This window comes from Xiphophorus couchianus, chromosome 17 (assembly GCF_001444195.1).
Source record: "Xiphophorus couchianus chromosome 17, X_couchianus-1.0, whole genome shotgun sequence".
NCBI lineage: Eukaryota > Metazoa > Chordata > Actinopteri > Cyprinodontiformes > Poeciliidae > Xiphophorus > Xiphophorus couchianus.
The window spans coordinates 16,578,771-16,597,944 of record NC_040244.1 but is presented as its reverse complement, the minus strand read 5'-3'; the positions used below and the strand labels follow the sequence as shown (position 1 = coordinate 16,597,944).

At 42.4% G+C, this 19,174-nt stretch overlaps 1 protein-coding gene across 1 annotated transcript; it reads right to left on the bottom strand.

The window, feature by feature from the left end:
* Positions 1–875: 875 nt before the first annotated feature.
* On the bottom strand, positions 876–18,672 carry aldh1l2 (aldehyde dehydrogenase 1 family, member L2). Its single transcript, XM_028043675.1, has 23 exons — positions 18,413–18,672; positions 16,370–16,514; positions 13,693–13,927; positions 12,246–12,411; positions 12,073–12,174; positions 11,449–11,538; positions 9,806–9,940; positions 9,543–9,668; positions 9,362–9,453; positions 7,875–8,022; positions 7,667–7,786; positions 7,457–7,584; positions 6,871–7,021; positions 6,720–6,790; positions 6,531–6,636; positions 6,240–6,327; positions 6,022–6,115; positions 5,843–5,942; positions 4,729–4,827; positions 3,476–3,641; positions 3,138–3,243; positions 2,847–3,046; positions 876–2,673 (listed from the first exon to the last, which is right to left on the bottom strand). The coding sequence occupies exons 1-23, from the start codon at positions 18,458–18,460 to the stop codon at positions 2,618–2,620; spliced, it is 2,772 nt and encodes a 923-aa protein (XP_027899476.1). The 5' UTR covers positions 18,461–18,672; the 3' UTR covers positions 876–2,617.
* Positions 18,673–19,174: the final 502 nt, after the last annotated feature.

The window sequence follows — 19,174 nt, the reverse complement described above, 5'->3', positions numbered from 1 at the left end:
TCCTGGCTGGGCTAGAGAGCTGCTGTAGCTAAAGGTTCCTGTCATTGGGCTGCAGGACTGGGATCCTCAGTAGGTCATTTATCCCCACACCATCAAAATACACAACACCAGCAGTCGGTTAGACTAAGAGCCTGGTTGAGTGTATTCTACCCTCTGTGGCATGTTGCACATCTGGTACTTTGGACGACTGCATACTATGGTACATTTGATGTTTTTACTGTATTTTGTGTTAATTGGACAAAATAATTTTCCTGGGGGGATCAGTAAAATAATCTTGGCATTTGAAAATAACTAAACTGTGACAGTAGTTAGACAGCGATAAACTAGCCTTTCTATTTGTTACTTCGAACACCATCACCACAGGAACAATATAAGTAGCTCCTGTATCAATGTACTAACAATTTGGTCTTTGCCAGGTTTTACATTTAATTACTCTAGTTATTAAGCCAAAATGAAAGTTTGAAAATAAAAAAACTGGGTATACCCTCTAAGCCCTAGAATTTAAAGAGGGTGGTGTTTGAGTTGGGAGATGGCTCACTGCCCATGGCGGCATTCTGTCAAGGGACAACACAAGCCACTAAGAAAACATAAATAACCACAGTCATTATTTTGTTGATCTGATGAATCTAGAAATTTCACGCTTTACAATGACATTCACAGTGAAATAGAGACTGTACCGGCTGCTGTGTCTTCCTAAATGCTTAGTTGAGACTACAGATGGTGATGGAGAGAGCAGCTCAAACGGCAGTCCTTCAATTTTAGTCACCGACTTTAACTCCATTTTGGACTAAATATATGTCGTCAAGAAAAACTGAAGGCATCAGGAACAACATTGGAGAGTGAGTTCAGTGGGACACAATCACAATACTCATCTGAACCATTACTACTGTGAAGACAGAGTTTATTTCACAGAACTATGGACAAATGCTTATAGTTAAATAACTTGGAACTTCCCTACCTGGCAAGTTTGTTTAGTTCAACCCAGTGTAGAATTGGCTGTATTTGACTAAAAATGCATACAGACACACGGGATCATAAAAACATTCACTTTGTCCAAGAGTGAAGAACTGTTCAGTTTCTGCTGTAACATACAACAGCTCAAAGGCTTCCTTTGACACTATGACCCATTGCTGGGACCAAAATTAAGACTATTGCAAACCCAGTAGTTTCTACTTCCTTGTCGCATGTATAACAAGTTTGGCCATACAGTGTGTGTGGTGTCGAGCCACAGGCCAGGAGCAACACACCACACGTGAGCTGATTTCACTTAACATTCAGATGTCGGACGGGAAATCTTGCAAAACCTTTCGAGACCAAACATGAGTTCAGAGTAAACAAACATGGCTGCCTGGGAAGAAGCAACGGCGATGGATTATGTTTAGCAGAGAAAAAACTATACAAAAAAAATCATTTCTGACATCCAGTGGTCTTTCTGGTTTTGTCTTTTTTATTTAGAATTCCATGTTTCCGTAGCTTCGCATTCTGAGTTCCATGTCACATTCAACAGGCTGCTTTCTGGTTTCAAATTCAAAAATATTTTATTAATCCCAAAGGGAAATTAAATGTTGATTCAACTCTTTAATTTAGATTCTTCAAAGAGTTATTGAAGACAGTGTTGGCTGTTGTTTGTCCTCAGGGAACACCACACACAGCTTTGCGACATCGGGCCAAGACAATCCAACATGTTGAATATTCCCGATTTTAGTTGGGAGCGATTCCGATGTCCTTCCGAACGGACTACATTCACTCTTAGCACATCACACATGGTGGGAATACCTCTTATTAATCAGGTAGTATTTAAGATTGTCAGAAGGGGGAAATTGGGCCAAAAATCTGCATAAAAATCTTCTCGTGTGAACTTCACATAACTGAGAGGTATCGTCCCGAGCATATCGTTTACTGATATTGTATGTCAACTGTTTTTCTTAAAGTTTTGCTGTAAAAAGAAAAAAAATTAGGTTTCTAGACCAGAGGTTGACGTTAGCTTCTCAAATGTTAACGCCAGCCTATGACAGCAGAGGGAGTAGGAAATCCAATGGATGAGCAGCCTGGACATGCTAGTCACTAGCCTTTCCAATGCTAACACAAGTGAGTACTCTCCTTCTCATTTCAGTAACAGGCTTTGGAATGAATATCGTCTCCTGTGACAAGGAATAGCCACCATTGGGTGGGCAATAGTCTCCATTTTGGCTCTTCATACCGTGAAACAGGGTAAAGAAACGGTACAATGAGAAAACTGAAGGCAGCTTTACAAGTTCAAGATGCTGAGAAAGGCCAAACATTGTAAGGAGTGATGTCTTTAAGCTCACAGTATTTTCTTCTTTCTCCATTTCTTAACCCTGAAGAACTTCGATTTTGCAAACAGTGTCAACCAAAGCTTTGCTTCTCACAGGTGGGGTGGCATCAATATAAGACCTTGAATGCAAGTTCACATGTATAAAACAATAACAAAAAACCTTAAATTTGTTCAAGATATGTGTAATATTTCCAAGAAAGCTCAAGTGGCCCAGAAGGACAATGGAGTTCTCTGTAGCTGCTGGTACAGTCCAGGTGAAAATGCACATGAGTTCCTTTTCTTTCAGGAAGTGAGTCGGAGTTCATTGTAAAATCTGGAGGCTCAGTACTCCACAGTCACTGCTTTGGTTTTGAGGTATTCCAAGAGGGCGTCCTCTCCTGTGAACAAGACAGAAATACTTTAGGACATTTTCAAGGTTCATGAATAGATTCAGCAACTCTACCCTTGTCTCTGTGAGAGTACATGGGATTTGTTTAAGTATAAAAGCTAATGACGGCTACTTGGGTTTTTTTTATTATTATTTCAGCAAGTAGCACATTTTTTCACTGACCGAGGTCTTTGCCGAAGCCTGACTGCTTGAAGCCTCCAAAAGGCGAGGCGACATCGGTCTTGTTGTAGGTGTTTACGAACACGGTTCCAGCCTCCAGTCGCTCGCTGACATACATGGCTTTGCTGATGTCCTGCGTGAACACGCCTGAGGCCAGGCCATACTCTGTGTCATTGGCTCTCTGAAGCACACCGTCCACATCGCTGTGTTAGGTGGAGCAGACGAAAGGAGTCAGACAACAGTTAACTCAAACACAGTAATTGCGAAGATTAATCCTCCTCCCCTTTAATTTACCCATCTTTGAATTTGGACACAACCATGACAGGACCAAAGGACTCCTCTTTAGCAATGAACATGTGGTCCTCTACATCAGTGAACACAGTGGGTTCCATGAAGAAACCTGGAGGACAAGGAGAAACAGACTTGAGCTAAGCTATTACCTCTGGTGTGATTGTGTCTTAACCACTCCTCATCAGTCCAGGATGAGGAGGTTTAACTCTGAAACAGAAGCCACAACATATTTTAATACTATGTACGAGTTACAAAAACAGTTGCCAGCAAAAGTCTCATTTGTCCAACTGTCTGTTCTGGTATAAGATCCATCAGGAAATCCAGTAGAATGTGTGTTGTACCTTGCCTGCCAACTTGTTTGCCTCCATACACCAGTGTGGCTCCTTCCTTCACTCCTGTCTCGCAGTACTCCAGCAGTTTGTCCAGGTGAGCTTTGTGGTTTTGGGGACCGTGGTCTGTGGAGCGGTCCAGAGGGTCTCCAATCTTCATCTTCTTGATCTCCTCTACCTAAAAGAGTTTAAAGACACAAAAAGACCAGCTTTAATATAAACAAACTAATTACACATGTTCTGTTTATTTTATACATAATAGACACTATGGTGAATCGGTATTTGAAAGCTACTTTCTTGTACTGACATACACACAGACAAGCTGCTACAGTGGACTCTGGTGTAGCACTCCATACACTGACCTCTACTGGCAGAGAAGTGTAAGTCATAGTAAATGTTTTCGAATGTACAGTACATGGCTACTGCCAACAAACATGTATGTGACCATAACAAGTAACAGTTATTGGTAACATCAACTAAAATCAATTAACTAATATAATAGTTGGACGTGTCAGAGAACTGATCTGATGTTGGGAGGAAATCATTCATTTGTTAAGGTGGCCATCATATTTCACTAGATGTACTTTAAGTGACTTTTTACTAATTCAGGTAATATAATGTTCTTGAAAATACTTCAACAGTAACTGTTTCTATTGCGTGATTTGGTTTGGCCAAATCAACTGACCCGTACCGCTTCACTTACAGGTCCACTGGACCCTGATACAGCCTGATACAGTGCTGGCGTTACACTCCATTGATTGGAGGACAGAAAAACGTCACTGCTTGTGACAAGAACAAGACACACTAGAAAGTCACATTTGTCGTCACAGTGGTAACAAACACCTAACGCTGAGTTAGGTGTTTGGGTTTAACCCCGTCTGCCCAGTGAGAGTTCAACTGGCGGTGAAAACGCTGTCGGACCATGAAATGGCGTACTGAACTGTGCCACACTGCTCTGTCGAAAAGAGGCAATAAAGCCCTTCATCAGGGCTTGGCCATGGGCAACTCCATGGGCAACTCTAGACCTTGAGGGCTCACTTCCTGAACGCGATGCTCATGGTTGTGTTTATGAATGCCTCTCAGCAAATGAAGGATTGTGGTTCCCAGTCTCTGTCCTCATAGGCTGGTCTCCAATCTGTCCCAAACCATGATTTCCATGAAGTGATTGGCTTATTACCCGGCCTCTGCAGAACTTGGTGACAGCAATGGGTGTGAAAGGAAGCATTCCTTTACTGCACAGCAGGTCCGTGTTGAGGTATACTCACCACTCGGCTGATGTACTCATCATGGATGGACTCCTCCACAAACAGGCGTCCAGCAGCAATGCAGTTCTCCCCTTTGTTGAAAAACACTGAGCTCATGCCCTGCAGAAAGCACACGGGTAATGGAATGGCTCATGTTGCACTGAATTAAACTGAACCTGTTGATGATTCTTCTTATTTCTGTTCTGAATTAGATAGCAAAACATTTTTTTGTAATTTCTACTTTACTAGTAGCTAAGACATTTGGATTAGTAATGTTTCCCTGGATTATACTTGAAGCCAGTAGCCAGACTTCAAAATGGGAAACAGAAGAGAACATGGTACTTTTATCCACTTTAAGTAGATAAGTGGAAACAAGCGAAAAAACTTTGGGTCTAAACATACACATATGCAATGTAACAGCAATAAATAAAAAGCCTTTTCAGTCCTTCCAACAGAAATGTAAAGATGTTAAGTTTGCTAAACTCACCACACGGACTTTAACTAGAACTGTGTGCTACGGTGAGACGAGACAAAGGTTGAGCTTGAGTGTTCCTAGGACTGGAACAGATCTTTTCTTACTCTATTAGCTTTTTTAACACTTTTCAAACCTTGAAAACTTAAATCAAACCTAAACTTTGTAAGAAGCCAGATTTTAAACATACATGTAAAAGACTTTGGTAGTGAACTATAGTGGGTATTTCAGAATGATAATCACAACATCACGTAATATTCTAAAAACAAACTACATACAGTACCACTGGCAAAGACATCATATTTTACCTCATTGAAAGAAAATATTCAGAAAGCGGTTGAGTTTTTCTTTTTTTTTTTCTTGGATGGCCCTTTTAGACAGAAAAGTTTTTTCGTCCATGATCACCGTTTTACCAGGGTTCCTCCAACTCATTTCTCTTCATCTTAAAATAGAAAATACTGAAGTTTGCGATTTCTGAACTGTGGGAAGGAAAGGAACTAATGACAAATGGGAAAGAAGGAAGAACTCAAGAAAGAAATTGAGGTAGAAAAACAAAAATGGAAGGACAAGTAGAAGAAACTACTCTGGGCTGCATTGAAATCCACTTGTGTTAAAAAAGCTACCAAACCAAAAAACCTCTTTTCCAGATGGATATTCTCTCACCATGCGAACCGCCTTGTCCATGTCGCAGTCGCTGAAGATGATGAGGGGAGATTTTCCCCCCAGCTCCAGAGAAACTTTCTTCAGGTTGCTGAGCGCACAGCTGCAGAGAGAAACCACGGAGAGAAACCGTGAGGAAGGCAACATGCTCATGAAATCAGCGAGCCAGCCTCCCCTCTTACCTCTTCATGATCTGTTTGCCGATTGGAGTGGAGCCGGTGAAGCCCAGCTTGCGGATGTCCGGGTGGTCAGAGAGTCTCTGACCCACCATGCCGCCTGGAGAAGAAAACAACCAACAATGGTGGTATAATTCTTTGTATAATTATACAAAGAATAATTTGTATAATTCCTTTGTATACTTCATTCTGATTTGTTGTTTATGCATCAATGCTAATTTTACCTGAGCCTGGCAGAATATTGATGACTCCTTTTGGGATTCCGGCTTTCACAGAAAGCTCAGCAAACTTCAGAGCGGTCAGAGGAGTTACCTGGAAACATGGCAGAGGTGCAGTTAATGGAGACTGTAAAGCTGCAAAATACAACATTTTATTTGGTTCCTTCTCATTCAGAGGTCCTCATATGTCGAACAGGTTACCATTGCATATGCAGATTAATGACTCACAGGTGACTATTTAATGTATTCATTCTGAAACTGAAACAGGAAAGAATCCAGAGGATAAAATGTCTGCACCTGAGCAGGTTTAAGGACCAGTGTGTTTCCAGCTGCCAGACAGGCTGCGCTCTTCCAGGCCAGCATCATCAGAGGGTAGTTCCATGGAATAACTATGGCACAAACTCTAGCATAGAGAAAAAAATGAGAGAAAAAAGAGTGGAATACATCTTCACAACAGAAACCGAGTCAGCGTTGGTCAGGCTCTACCCCAGAGGTTCTTTCTTGGTGAAGGTCAGGTTCCGGTGGGGTCTGGCTTGGTTGATGGGGATCGTCTTGCCCTGCAGCGAACAGAACCACATCAAAGTGTCTCTTCTAGTCCGAGACCAGGGTAGCGTGTCCGTAACAGTTGTTAGCTTGCCTGGATTTTGTCACACCAGCCTGCAAAGTAGCGGAAGGTCTGGATGGACATGCCCACGTGTGTCTTCAGGGCGAGCGTGTAAACGGCTCCTGAGTCAATGGACTCAATAGTGGCCAGCTCCTCCTGGTGTTCCTCCATCAGGTCGGCAAGCCTGAAGGGAGAAAAGGAAGTAAAGGTCAAAGGTTGGCTGCCATTATTATATTTGGGTGGGTGATGAATAACTATAAGTAGAACCACAGAAGAACATTTTAAAATTTGAAGCTGGGACGCACCAAAAGCTATTTAAATAATGCAGTTTATTCTGCTTAAAAAGAAACTTGAATCAGCAGGTTGAAGATTTAAACCTTTGCTCACCGCTTCTCTGAAAAATACTGGATAACTTTATATGTTTATTAAAACAGAAGGTTTATATAAACAGGTAGAAATGATGGGACTAAATGTAAAACTGAAAAATAATGTGCGTTTGCATTCCAAAAAATGTAGGTAAATGGCCTTCTAAGACAAAAACACAGGAGCAGAAAAAAAATGCATGGAGATTGTTCTGACCAAACTGATCCTCTGGCTTCCACTAGGAGGAGCTACTTACTTATAGAGCAGACTTCCTCTGTCTCTGGGGTTCATCCTGCCCCATGGCCCAGAATCAAAAGCTTCTTTAGCAGCAGCCACGGCCCGGTCCACATCTGCCACTGATGCATACGACACCTTACAGATCACCTGCAGGGGAAACGGTTGGATGAAACGGATGGATGAATGGATGGATGAACGGATGGACGGATAGATGGATGGATGGACTTACAGATCCATCGGTTGGATTAACGGTGTCGTAGCTCTTGCCGTTTTCTGCATCCTCAAACTTTCCGTCGATGAAGCACTGGTACGGCATGTTCACCGTCATGTTGTTCACGTCTCTGGTTACCTACAAAGATGAAGAGGAAACAGAAAGACGAAGGTTTGACCTGACTGCCAGATCATCGCTCCATTTCCCGACAGACTGTCAGACTCACGTAGTCGACGACCAGCTCCTCCTCCTGGTCCTCCCCTCGGAGCTTGCGGACGAACATCTGGATGAAGTCATGGAAGGTGGTGGCCATGTACACGTCCTCGTTTTGCAGCTGGACGCCTGCACACTTCTGCTTGACCTCCTCCACTAACCTGCAGACGGAAAGGACGCCTCGTCATTGGACCGAACCGCAGCTACACAAAACACTGACAGAACTCCTGCATGTTGGGGCCACTGCTGCTGGTTTATCGAGAAATAGAAGCTTAGAATGTATTCAGAGTGTGACATCACAATGAAATAAGGTATCCCAAGCAAAAAAAAAAAAAAATTAACCTCCGAGAATAAAATATAGGTTAATAAAATACACATAATTTTTGTTGTATTGATATGTATACAAGGATGTCTTGTATGTATGTATATATTATTTGTGAAAGTCCACTTAGTAAAAATATATCTGGGTCACAACTTTTACCGGAACTTATAAAAAGGAACGGAGGAGAAAGGGGTAGGGCAACACGCTGGAAGAGACGCCGAGCGACGGTCCGAGGAGCTGGCAAGATTAGCCCGGAGAGAACTGACTGCTGGACTAAAAGCGTGGCCAGAGCAATTCAGAAAGGGGTCAAAAGTCTTCTGGAGGCAAGGTAGAGCCACACGGAGCGTTGACCGGACCCGAGGCGCTCGCGATCCAGGCCTGACGAAGGGAACCGCCCGGGTACACAAACGCCGACCCGGTGAGACCCTTCCAATTTTTTTTTTCTTTCTTTCTTTCTTGTATTTTTGGTGCACGAAGACGGATTAATATTTTTGGGCCCCAGCGTTGTTTTTTTGTTGCGCAAACGGAACTTTATTTTTTTTGGATTGCCTAATTATGGACTTTTTTGATGGACTATTATTATTGATGAACTATTTCTTTTTCTTTTGATTTATAGGCTGGGTTATGGTCTTAGATTTGACTGTTTCATGGTGTACTTGTAAAAAATTAAAGAATGACGGGTAAAATACTATGATTTCAGGAAAACAATTGATGACTAAATGTAGCGGGCAACTAGTAGCCGCTTCAGTGCGCTGAGGTGTCCCCTCTTTCTTTTCATTAATGAAATCGTTTTTCTAGCATTGTTTGATGGTCATGCTTATTATCAAATTCGTATAAAAAGAAGTAAAAGGACTCACTTGAGCGTGTACATTTCCCGTTTATTCGAGGATTTTGTTACAAGAGGATTCTAATAATTTCTTTAAAAAAACGTTTCCAGCTTCATGGAGTTTGGCGAGCCCACATCGGCGTCAATATTGTAATTGTTTGCTGAAACTAAATATTACTTTGAATCACTTCAGGAAACTTGGATTAGCCTCAGTCAGAGAACAACTGGATGACAAATCAGAGTGGTTGGATGTTACTGCGTTAAAGGACCAGCTGAATGGATTTTATTTTTTTATCTCTTTACCGTATAAGATGTGACAGACTCCAACCCAACACTGGACTTTCTGTCTCACCTAACAACGTCCATGGAAGCGGCTCCGGACTTGAAGAAGTCTGTCGTTTCCTCGATGGTGCCCACATTGCTGAGGATTCCCTTCCAGATGTTCTTTGAGTAAACAACAAAAACAGTTTATTTTTATTTCTGTCTATGCACCAAAAGGTCACAGTGTCAACCTAACGGCGTGTTGTGCTTGCCTTGATTTCCTCAGCCATCTTCTTCTCGTCGTCGGTCAGCTCCACGCTGGAGCTTTCTCCTGAGGAGAAATACTTGGAAGCAGGAATCATCTTTCCATCTTCAAACTGCAGATTCTTGACCAGGAGCTGCCGGTCAAACCACAGACAGGTTAGAAACACGCCGGCGAGGTCACGCCAACACATCAGAGTTTGTTTGAACAAGGGGCCATATCTGCTGCTGTTTGTTCTGGATGCTTGTTTAGTCGTGGCAAAGGAGAACTCACGGCGTTCCCGTCGGTTCCATACAGAACCAGCCCAGACTTGGTGACGAGGCCAGGTTGGGAGGCCCCCTCAATTTCCAAGGCCTGACCGGCAGGTACCGACCCCCCCAACATGGACGAGCCATAAAGGGTCACAGGCTGCAGAAAGGCACAGATAATCAGTTTGAACAGAAACGCTGCTTTGTAATAATATTCACACCCAAGAAACTTTTTTATGGGTCTTTTTCAACACACCTCAGCATTGGGTTTTATGTGACAGTCCAACATGTTGATGCACAACTTTGTGTTGCTTTTTGTTGCATTTTTTAACAAATAAAAATCAGGAATGTGTAGTGTGATTTGACACCTCTCAATAAAACAACCAGGAGAAAGCAGTTCATCTGCGTGTCATTTAATCTCAGCAGATTTGTGTTATTTGTAGAAATTCTCATTGTTAGAGCTGAACAATCCTAGAGACAGCAATAATGGTAAATATAGCAATGGTTACATCAGTTACCATATTTGCTTTTCCTCTCTTTCCCCATCTACTCTTCCATCACTTTCTTACTTTTACCATTTTGGAGATATCCAAATTCATGACACTTGGAATATATAAGCCAATAATTACTGGTCTCCAAACAGTCCCATGTGACATGAACATTTCGCACACTGATATTGCAATGATGATGATGATAATGCTGCTGCTGATGATGATATACTGGCAGTATATTGTGCCGGGGGTAAAAGTTCACCTTCCAGCAGGACAGCAACTATAAGAATACAGTCAGAGCTACAATGAAATTGCTAAAATCAAAGCACAATCGTGTGTTAGAATGGACGGAAGTTCAAACCCAAACCCACATCAATCTCCTGTAGACTTACACCAACAGAGTTGTTATTGTGTTTTCAGTAAAAACTGGTTCAACAAAGGATTGAGTCAGCCTTCAGGAGTGCCCAATTTTTTTTTTTGAAACGTGAGCCAGAGTCCCAAAGTTGAAAGTACTCAGGGGCCATATTGTTTCTCCAACAAATCATTTTGTTATGAACTTTTTTATCTGGTTGTCTTAATTAAAGTCAGACAGTTTCCCAAGGTTTTAAGACTTTTTTTCCGTGTATTTGGTCTAGAGTGTAGTTTAGTTTATTCCAAACAACAAAAATTAGAACTTTTTTCAAAGAACCCCTCATCCAAGTTCAATAGTAAAATTAATGTTCTCTAGTCCTTTATTTTTCCAGTAAAATGTCACTGAATGTTTGTAGCTGTACTTACCATGACATTAAAAGGAAACAGAAACATGGCTATTATTAAAAAAAATACACTTTCTTTTAAAGCACAATTTAATTTTTCATTGAAACTGTCATGCTAAAAAATGATGAAAGTGCCCACAGGAGGGCCAAACTGGTACCATTCTTTTAAATGCAGCAGGGGCCGCATGAAATTGTTCCGAGAGCCACACTTTGGACAGCCTTAATGTATCCAATAAAACCCCAATAAAACACACCAAATTTTGTGATTATAATATGAGAAAATGTGGAAACACTCCAAAGGGTGTGCATAATTGTGTGAGACACACTGACCAAACAACAGAATGTCCCTCAGGCTTTATTTACCGTCTGCTCTGGTCTTTTTTTTGTTGTTTTTCATTGCACATGAGTTCCGGTAAACTCACCTGACCATCGATGACGGTCCACGCTCCGGGGACTTTGTCATGGCCGCGGATCCAGTTGTGGATGGCCTCAGCTGGCTGGGCCCAGTCCACCTGGGAGACACGGAGAGAGGCCAGAGACACCACTGCTGAGCGCTCACTTTATTTTCAGAAGGGGGGACCTGCGTGAGGAGGGAGCCAAAACAACCCAGTGCTGCCCCCTGGGGACCACTCAGAGGAACGACAGGTGAAGGCCAACGCCTGGGCCGAGAATAGAACGGTGGAGCAAGCAGCCACTGAGACGTGGCGCTGAGAGGCAAATCAGAAAGCGGTTAAGATCAGCTCCACCAATAGAAAAACCTAGCATGAACCAGTGAGGAGTTGCTCTCACTCAGTTGTGTGAGCCCTGTAGTACCTGCTGCCACATGACTGAATAAGGCTGTTTTGCTCTGAGCAGCCGGCCAACAGCTTGAACCTGATAACTGCTGATCACTCTGGGAGTAAAAGCTGGAATGCAAGATGTAAAACTTGAGCTGGCTTAGTGTTTGATGGAAAATGACATCCACTAATTTGTCTTTGGAGTGCTGGATCTACTTTAGACAGCGGAAGCATGTAATAGGTAACTCTAACTCTACGGTTTGCTCTCACCCTGGAGTTGGATTTCTTCTGGATGCCCTCGTAGCTCGCTCCTTCCTCTGTCTGGGGGTTTCGAGGCGCCTTTCCATCAGCGATGAGCTGCACCGCCTCCACCTGACACAACAAGTGACAGTTGGTGTATATGTCTGGGTAAAAAGGGTTGTGCTGACATTCTGGCTGGTTACCATGGCTTTGATGCCCTCTGGGAAGAGGAAGCGGTTGTACAGCGTGTCCACCGTGTCGTTGGGCTCCACACTGCATTCCCTCTGCAGCAGGATGGGGCCCGTGTCCAGGCCGTCGTCGGCCCAGAACACGCTGAAGCCAGCTTTTTTGTCACCGTGAATAAGGGTCCTGGAGACAGGAAGAGATTTATGAGGGATTTGAAAAGCCAACAGGACATTTAGACAATTTCAACCTGCAGGAGAACTCACAGACCCAAAAACCTTAAAGGGACAGTATCATGTGTTTTTCAGACATATAGAGACATTTCATAGCACAACTAAGTAACTAAGCCTTCAGTTGTTGTAAAAATATTATAATACTAGCTTGGATGCTGCAGCTCAGAGGAAGAGCTCCACCTCGAAGACGGAGCTAGGTGCACCCAGGCATTTTAACAGCTGAATGGTTGCCATGGAGATAACATTATAACATGATGTAAGGTTTACAAAAGTCAATTTTGCATAATACTGCCCTTTTTTTTTTTTTTTTTTTTTACTCCTCCAGGGGGTCCTTTGTGGGCTCTAGTGTCCCTTATATAATAGCAGGCTGACAGGAAACAGGGAAGGAGAGGGGGGAAGACATGCGGCAAATGTCGGGTCCGGGAGTCGAACCCGCGACGGCCGCGTCAAAGACTCAAGGCCTCCAAATACGGGTCGCGCTAACCCCTACGCCACCACGGCACGCCCAATACTGCCCTTTTAATGCTGTAAATACATTAATGCTAAAATTAGTTTTTGTTATGGTTGTTGTATTACATACAATCCCAATAAAATACATTGAAAATGTGCAACAATTCAATGAGGGTGAATATTTTTGAATGCTACTTTATGAACCATTGGTGATGAAGCAAATGTTACTTATTTTCGTTAAAAAAAACACACACACACACACACATAAAAACACAAAGCTAGTTTGATGTATGTTTGTTCTCAAGCAACTGTTAAACCCTGGAGAAACAACTCAATGAAGCTCTATGAGGAAAAAAGGTGAGCATCAAAAAACCATTGTGCTTAATGCTTCATGGCACCACTATAATTAAAGTCCTTACTAATGAGCTTGCCTTATATTATTCTAGGAAAGGCACACAAATTAAAGTTTAGGTATTGGCAGATTTTGTAAACGTTAAGTGAGGGAGGGGAAAAAATGTGAAATTTAAAAAATATCCCTATTTTTATGGGAAACAAAGAACTCAGTTTAGCAGGTGAAAACATACAGTAGTTATTCACAGGAAGTAATAACCAGGGAGGGGAACAGACAGGGAGAGATAAGAGAACCAGCTTGAAACTTTTACTTTCACTTACACATTGGAGAGCACTGGGCGATTGTGCAATTCTGATTCAACAGCAAAGATAGCAGTAATAATGTAAAGTACAACAGGCGATCTTAATCTTCCATATGGTTTCTCCTTCTCACCAGTTGATGGCAGAAGCTCCTCTGTGCAGCGGTAAGATGGACGGGTGGTAGATGATGGAGCCGTGCCGGGGATGGTCGATTACGTTCATGGGGATGAACTGGGAGCAGAAGGGCATGACGTTGAGCTCTGCGCCCACCGACTTGTATGCGTCCACCACGTCTGGGATAGGCTGCCCTTTGACGCGCCACCTCGTAAATTTAAACACGGGCGTCCCGTCCTTCTCCGCTGCCACAGCTAACAGTGAGGAGGAGATGTGAGAACTGCATGTTAGATAGGTCAGCTCTTAGGGAATCAGACTCAGAACATTCACAAATTTATTTCACGTTTTAGAGGTTTCTTTAGAGGTTCACATTAACACATAAAAGATACTATGATGTTTATACTATTTTTTATAAAAATTGCTGAGAATGCAGTTTGGTTATTTTAATACAAATTGCCAGTGGCTTTACTCCACTTCTCTAAAATGTCCCTTAGATGATGGAGGTTCTGGATCTGTCTATAGGGCTGATCCTAACCACACACAATGGAGAACAGTCATTTTAACTGCTTGTATCTGCATTATGTCTAAGTTATGATTAATTGAGCAGAGCTGGAGTAGAAGCTCCAATGAGTCTGTCAGTCTACATCTATTGTGAAGAAGTCACCGAGATCCTTAGAATCCTCTACTGGAGGCAAAGACAAACAACATCTTTTCTGTTTAGGGCAATGGCCTTAGAGTTGGTGGATCTGTACCTCACCCTGGTCACTTCATGATGGTCATAAGCTAAAGAACTCAACAGCAGCACATCATCTGCATAAAGTCAAATATAAGACCACGAGGTCCCAACCCAGGGAACCTCTGAGAGTACGCTTTGAGATTCTGTCCATGAACAGCCTGAACAGGATGAGTGACCAGCTGTACAATCTCTAATGGGAACAACTCAACTTTGTTCCAAGAAAATGGACACAAACATTTCTTTGGTTGCAAGAACTTGGTAGATCTTTAAAGCATTCTTAACGCCCTCTGCTCGCTCAGTGACCCCCGTCAGATCTCTCAGGAGGTAGACTGAAAAACCAAACTCCCAGGTTCCCCTCAGCAACGCAACGCTACAATCTGCTCCAGAGTTCTACAGCCAGAACAGAAAAACAATGCTTTCATGTTCAAAGGATGTTAAAGCCCCAAAAAAACTTTTGTTGATGAGATCTTTATCTATGCCAGAATATGCTGAGACATTTAAAATAACCTTTCTGGTTAGACGCCATTGGTATGTTTGGAAAGGTTTCAAAAGATTCCAGCAAGAGGAAAGAGATGTTATTTATTGCTCTTCATAAAGAGTAACCAGTGGTTTCAGCCAGTTCAACACAATTTAGATAAGCTTTAGTACCACTTAGAACCAGCTCTGCCTGCTCTATCCAGGTCCATACAAGTATGATAAAGTGTGACAAACTTGGCAGGAAGCAGCGCCTCAGCCAGCATAAACAAGCTTGTTAGACTTTATATGGTATAGAGATCAAAGGACTCCACGGCCAGACCTGAAAACTCTCAGGCCAGCAGGTTCACAGGAACCAGAACAGAGCGGAAACAAAATCCAAACTCTACTCAGATTGTTCTGGGATATATTTTAACCTGAATCAAATGTAAGATCTGGAAGTTTACAGCTTCCTGGAAACGATTCATTGGTTTTTCATCTCTGTGCCTCTTCCAGCACGGACAATGGAGTCACTCTGCCTCAACTAACACGGGATAAAGGCATGTCTTTGTCCCAGAGCACAGTGCAGTCAACACACATCTACCTCAGCCACAGCGCCGGCCTCTGCTGACCCACAGCTGAGATCCACAACAAACTCTCTTGATAGTAAAGTTTTCACAAGGGTCCTCCCAGGAAGTCTAAAAATATACCTAATGTTGTTGCTTTTCATGGCTCCTGTATTTGGAATCATAATATGTTTCTAAAAAATATATTTTACAGATAAACAGAGTAATACTGTCCCCCACTTGTCTAAAGTTAGGCAATAATTAGCAATTAGAAAAATGTTCTTATTTTCAAAACGTTTTAGCTTTTGGAGCTTTATTGTTTATTGTGATTATTCACAGTCAATTTATAATTTACCATCACAGGAAATCATTTTTTCACAAAGGCTCAGCTTGGCTTGGATAGCTGCTTTTTTTTAATGAACAGGAATTGTCACTTGAAAATTGCATTTTGTGTTATTTTTGATTATTTTTGTTCAGTATGAAAGTTGTTCTGATGATCTAAAACTCATTTTAATGAGACTCAAACGACAAAAAAGAGAAATACGTAAGGAGTCAAATACTGTTGCCTGAAATGAGCATATCCACAACCCAATTTTCCCCCCACATTGTAAAGCATAATATTTACAAAAGTTTGTTGGTTTTTCTTCAGTTTTTATGTTGTAAGAAAACTTGTCACATTTTCTCAAGACAGCAGCAAACCCAGCTAGTTTAAACTGAAAATTGTTTTTTGTGTTAACGTTTGATTAAAGACCTGAAACTATTTTGCTTTGTTGAACAACCTTTTGTTGTTCGTACTTTACTAATGTGATGAAAATGTCAAAAAATGAGGACCAGAAGATTAACGTGTTTGCGTTAACTCTAAATTGCGTCAACGTCAAACAGCAACGTTGTGCATAATGTGACAACACAGAAAAAGAGCAGCAGTTAAACGGTTAACTTACCCAGAGGGTCGGCCTTGCCATCTTTGTCAGGAACTGTGAACACACCCACAACCTTGTGACCCTGCTTCCTCAGGTTACTGTACACCTCTTGGCCAAACAGACTCTGACCAATAATGGCCAGTTTTAGCTTATTCTGGTAGTAATGCTGGAAAGAGAACAACACAATCTGTTTGATTTAGTGAACCTCCAATGCTTTAAAAGACCTTTTCTTACACTCTCAACATTTACATGTAGTGTTTACACTCTTATACAGTACTTCTTGCTCATTGTTTATTAGTTTAGAAACCTGGGTGGGTATGTTCCGTCTAAGTGGGAACAGTTAATAATTCATGCACACCCTTTAGCAGCCTCATATAAGGAACAATTGGTTGAACTATCCTCACATGTTCTATTCCAGTCATAGTTGTTTGAAACGTCACAAACATTTCTACAAGTTTGTGGGAACAGTTCACACAGCAGTGTGAAGTTATGAATGTGGGGGCCTAGTTCACACACATTTCAGGTTTACAAATACATGTGTGTGTATGGTTCACACACCTGTTTAAAATGCACGAATATATGGATACTGTCCACAGATATGTAAAGTTAACTAATATGTGAACACTTTTCACTGATGTCAACTTTACAAAGATGTGGGTACTGCCTATATATACGTACATAAAGTTTACAAAACACTCCATAAAGTGTAATGTCTACAAAAATGTGGGTGTAGTTCGCACACTTGTGCGAACTACACCCACATTTCCCATCCATATGGGAAAAGTCCCAACATGTGCAAAGTTTACAAATATGTGGGAACTGCAACTGCCACCACACCTAGGTAAAGTTTACACACATACATACTTTCCAAACATACTATTTGTACTTTACAAACTTGTGGGAACTATCAGCACATCTGTCTAAAGTTTATAAGTCAGTGGTTACAGTCAATGTGTGTGTAAACCTACAGATTTCTGCAAACAATTCACACCCCTACACACAGTTTACAAATCTGTGAGTACTTTTCACTAACATCAACTTTACAAGATGTGGCCACTGAAACTTTACGCAACTAAGGACACACTCCATGCACGTGTAAAGTGTTCAAAGATGTGGGTATAGTTTCCACATCCACAAATTGATAAAGATAATTCAGTATTTTAATTCCAAAATAGAGGAAACCATATAGTTTCAGTAAGTAGGTATGAGAAAAGAATATCGATAATGGTATCGGTTATCGGCCAAATGAGTTGTAGTATATTGGCATTATCGAATAGCAACCAAAAATAAAATATCATGCATCTGGAATGTAAGAGTAAAAAAAGTAACGTTTAAAAACTTGTGGAAACTATCAACACCTCTGTGTAAAGTTTACGATCTTGCAGGTGTGTGTTTTTATGTTCTGCAGCAGGTATCACCTTGCAAGTGGGAACCGATTTTTACAAGCAGACTTTTCCCTCTGGGTGAACTAATATCTTAGTAATTAGTAAAAGGCCTGGAAATTATCCCATAATTCAGGAATATTCAACCAAAGCGACACCGAGGACGCTCTCAGATCAGCTCTGAGGCTGAGGAGTCCAGAGAGTTCAAGTGCGCGGCTGGGGCCCCATCCGTCTGACAGGAGCTGCACATGTGGGGACAGTGTCAGGTTTCCCAAGCTCCCTCTTATACATGGACTTACCAAACGCGCTCTGCTGTTACATGACGTTTCTGCGCCGCTTCATAATGCATTCAAAGCAACTTACGTACAGTAGCAAGACGGCTTCCGACAAACTGGTTAAAGTACCAACTGTGAGGCTGCAGCAGAGACAGAGAAGCTCCAGTCCTGCCTGCAGGCGCGTTACTAAACCGTTAATCGTGTGTTACACTACGGAGCGCGTTTCATCCAACTCCCTCCGTCTTGCACAGTTTAAGATCGGCGACGTGAAACGTAAGGAAACAACGTGGCAAAGTGTCACGCTGCAGAACCGTAATCCCGCACCTCTAACTGAGCTGCTCACATCGCCAAAACACACCAGAGTGACAGTCAGCCGGGATCCGAGCTGGAAGGTCGGTGTTACTCACGGAGGAGGTGGAGAATTTCCTTAAGACTTGAGTCGCTGTCCACAGCATAATGGCGGAGTTAGTGCATATAAAAATAGATGGAAGTATGAAGGGAATATGAGGGACCCGTTCCAGCCCGCTCTGGAGCTCTGAGCGCCGCCGCCACCTCTTTATGTGTGTGTGTGCGTCGGCGTGCGCGCGCGCGCGTCAGTGTGTGATGCGAGCTCAGAGCGGGTTGGTTGGTTGGAGGCAGTTACCGTCTGTCGTCGCGGTGTGGGCTTGACGCAGCCGGTTTATACCCGCCACGGCCACGGGGCGACACGACACGACACGGCACGTACTGTACGTGCGCGATCACGCTGCGCGTTCAATACCGGGGATGCTCCTCTCCAATGAAGACAAAGCTACTCATGCTGCTCTGCTCTTTATCTGAGTAAATACAGCGTTCAGATTAAACCAGAGCTTTAACTAGGCCACTCAGAAAGCAGACAGTCTTCGTCTGGATTTTCTGCTAGAGATCAGAATCCATCTGACAGAACAGAAACAAAGCCCGCAGCATCACACCACCGCCACCATGTTTGACTGGGATGTTCCTTTCCTGAAATGCTGTTTGTTTTATGCAGCAGGACATCAGAGTTCACTTTTGGTTTATCATGTTTTTGGTTGAGGCCGTTATTCCCTCTGGTTTTGGATGCTGTGCAAAGGGAGGATTTCCGCTCTGACGTTTTTACTTTTGGACAGTTGAAATGATGTGTAACCAAGGCAACAAGTTTAGTTTTGGTT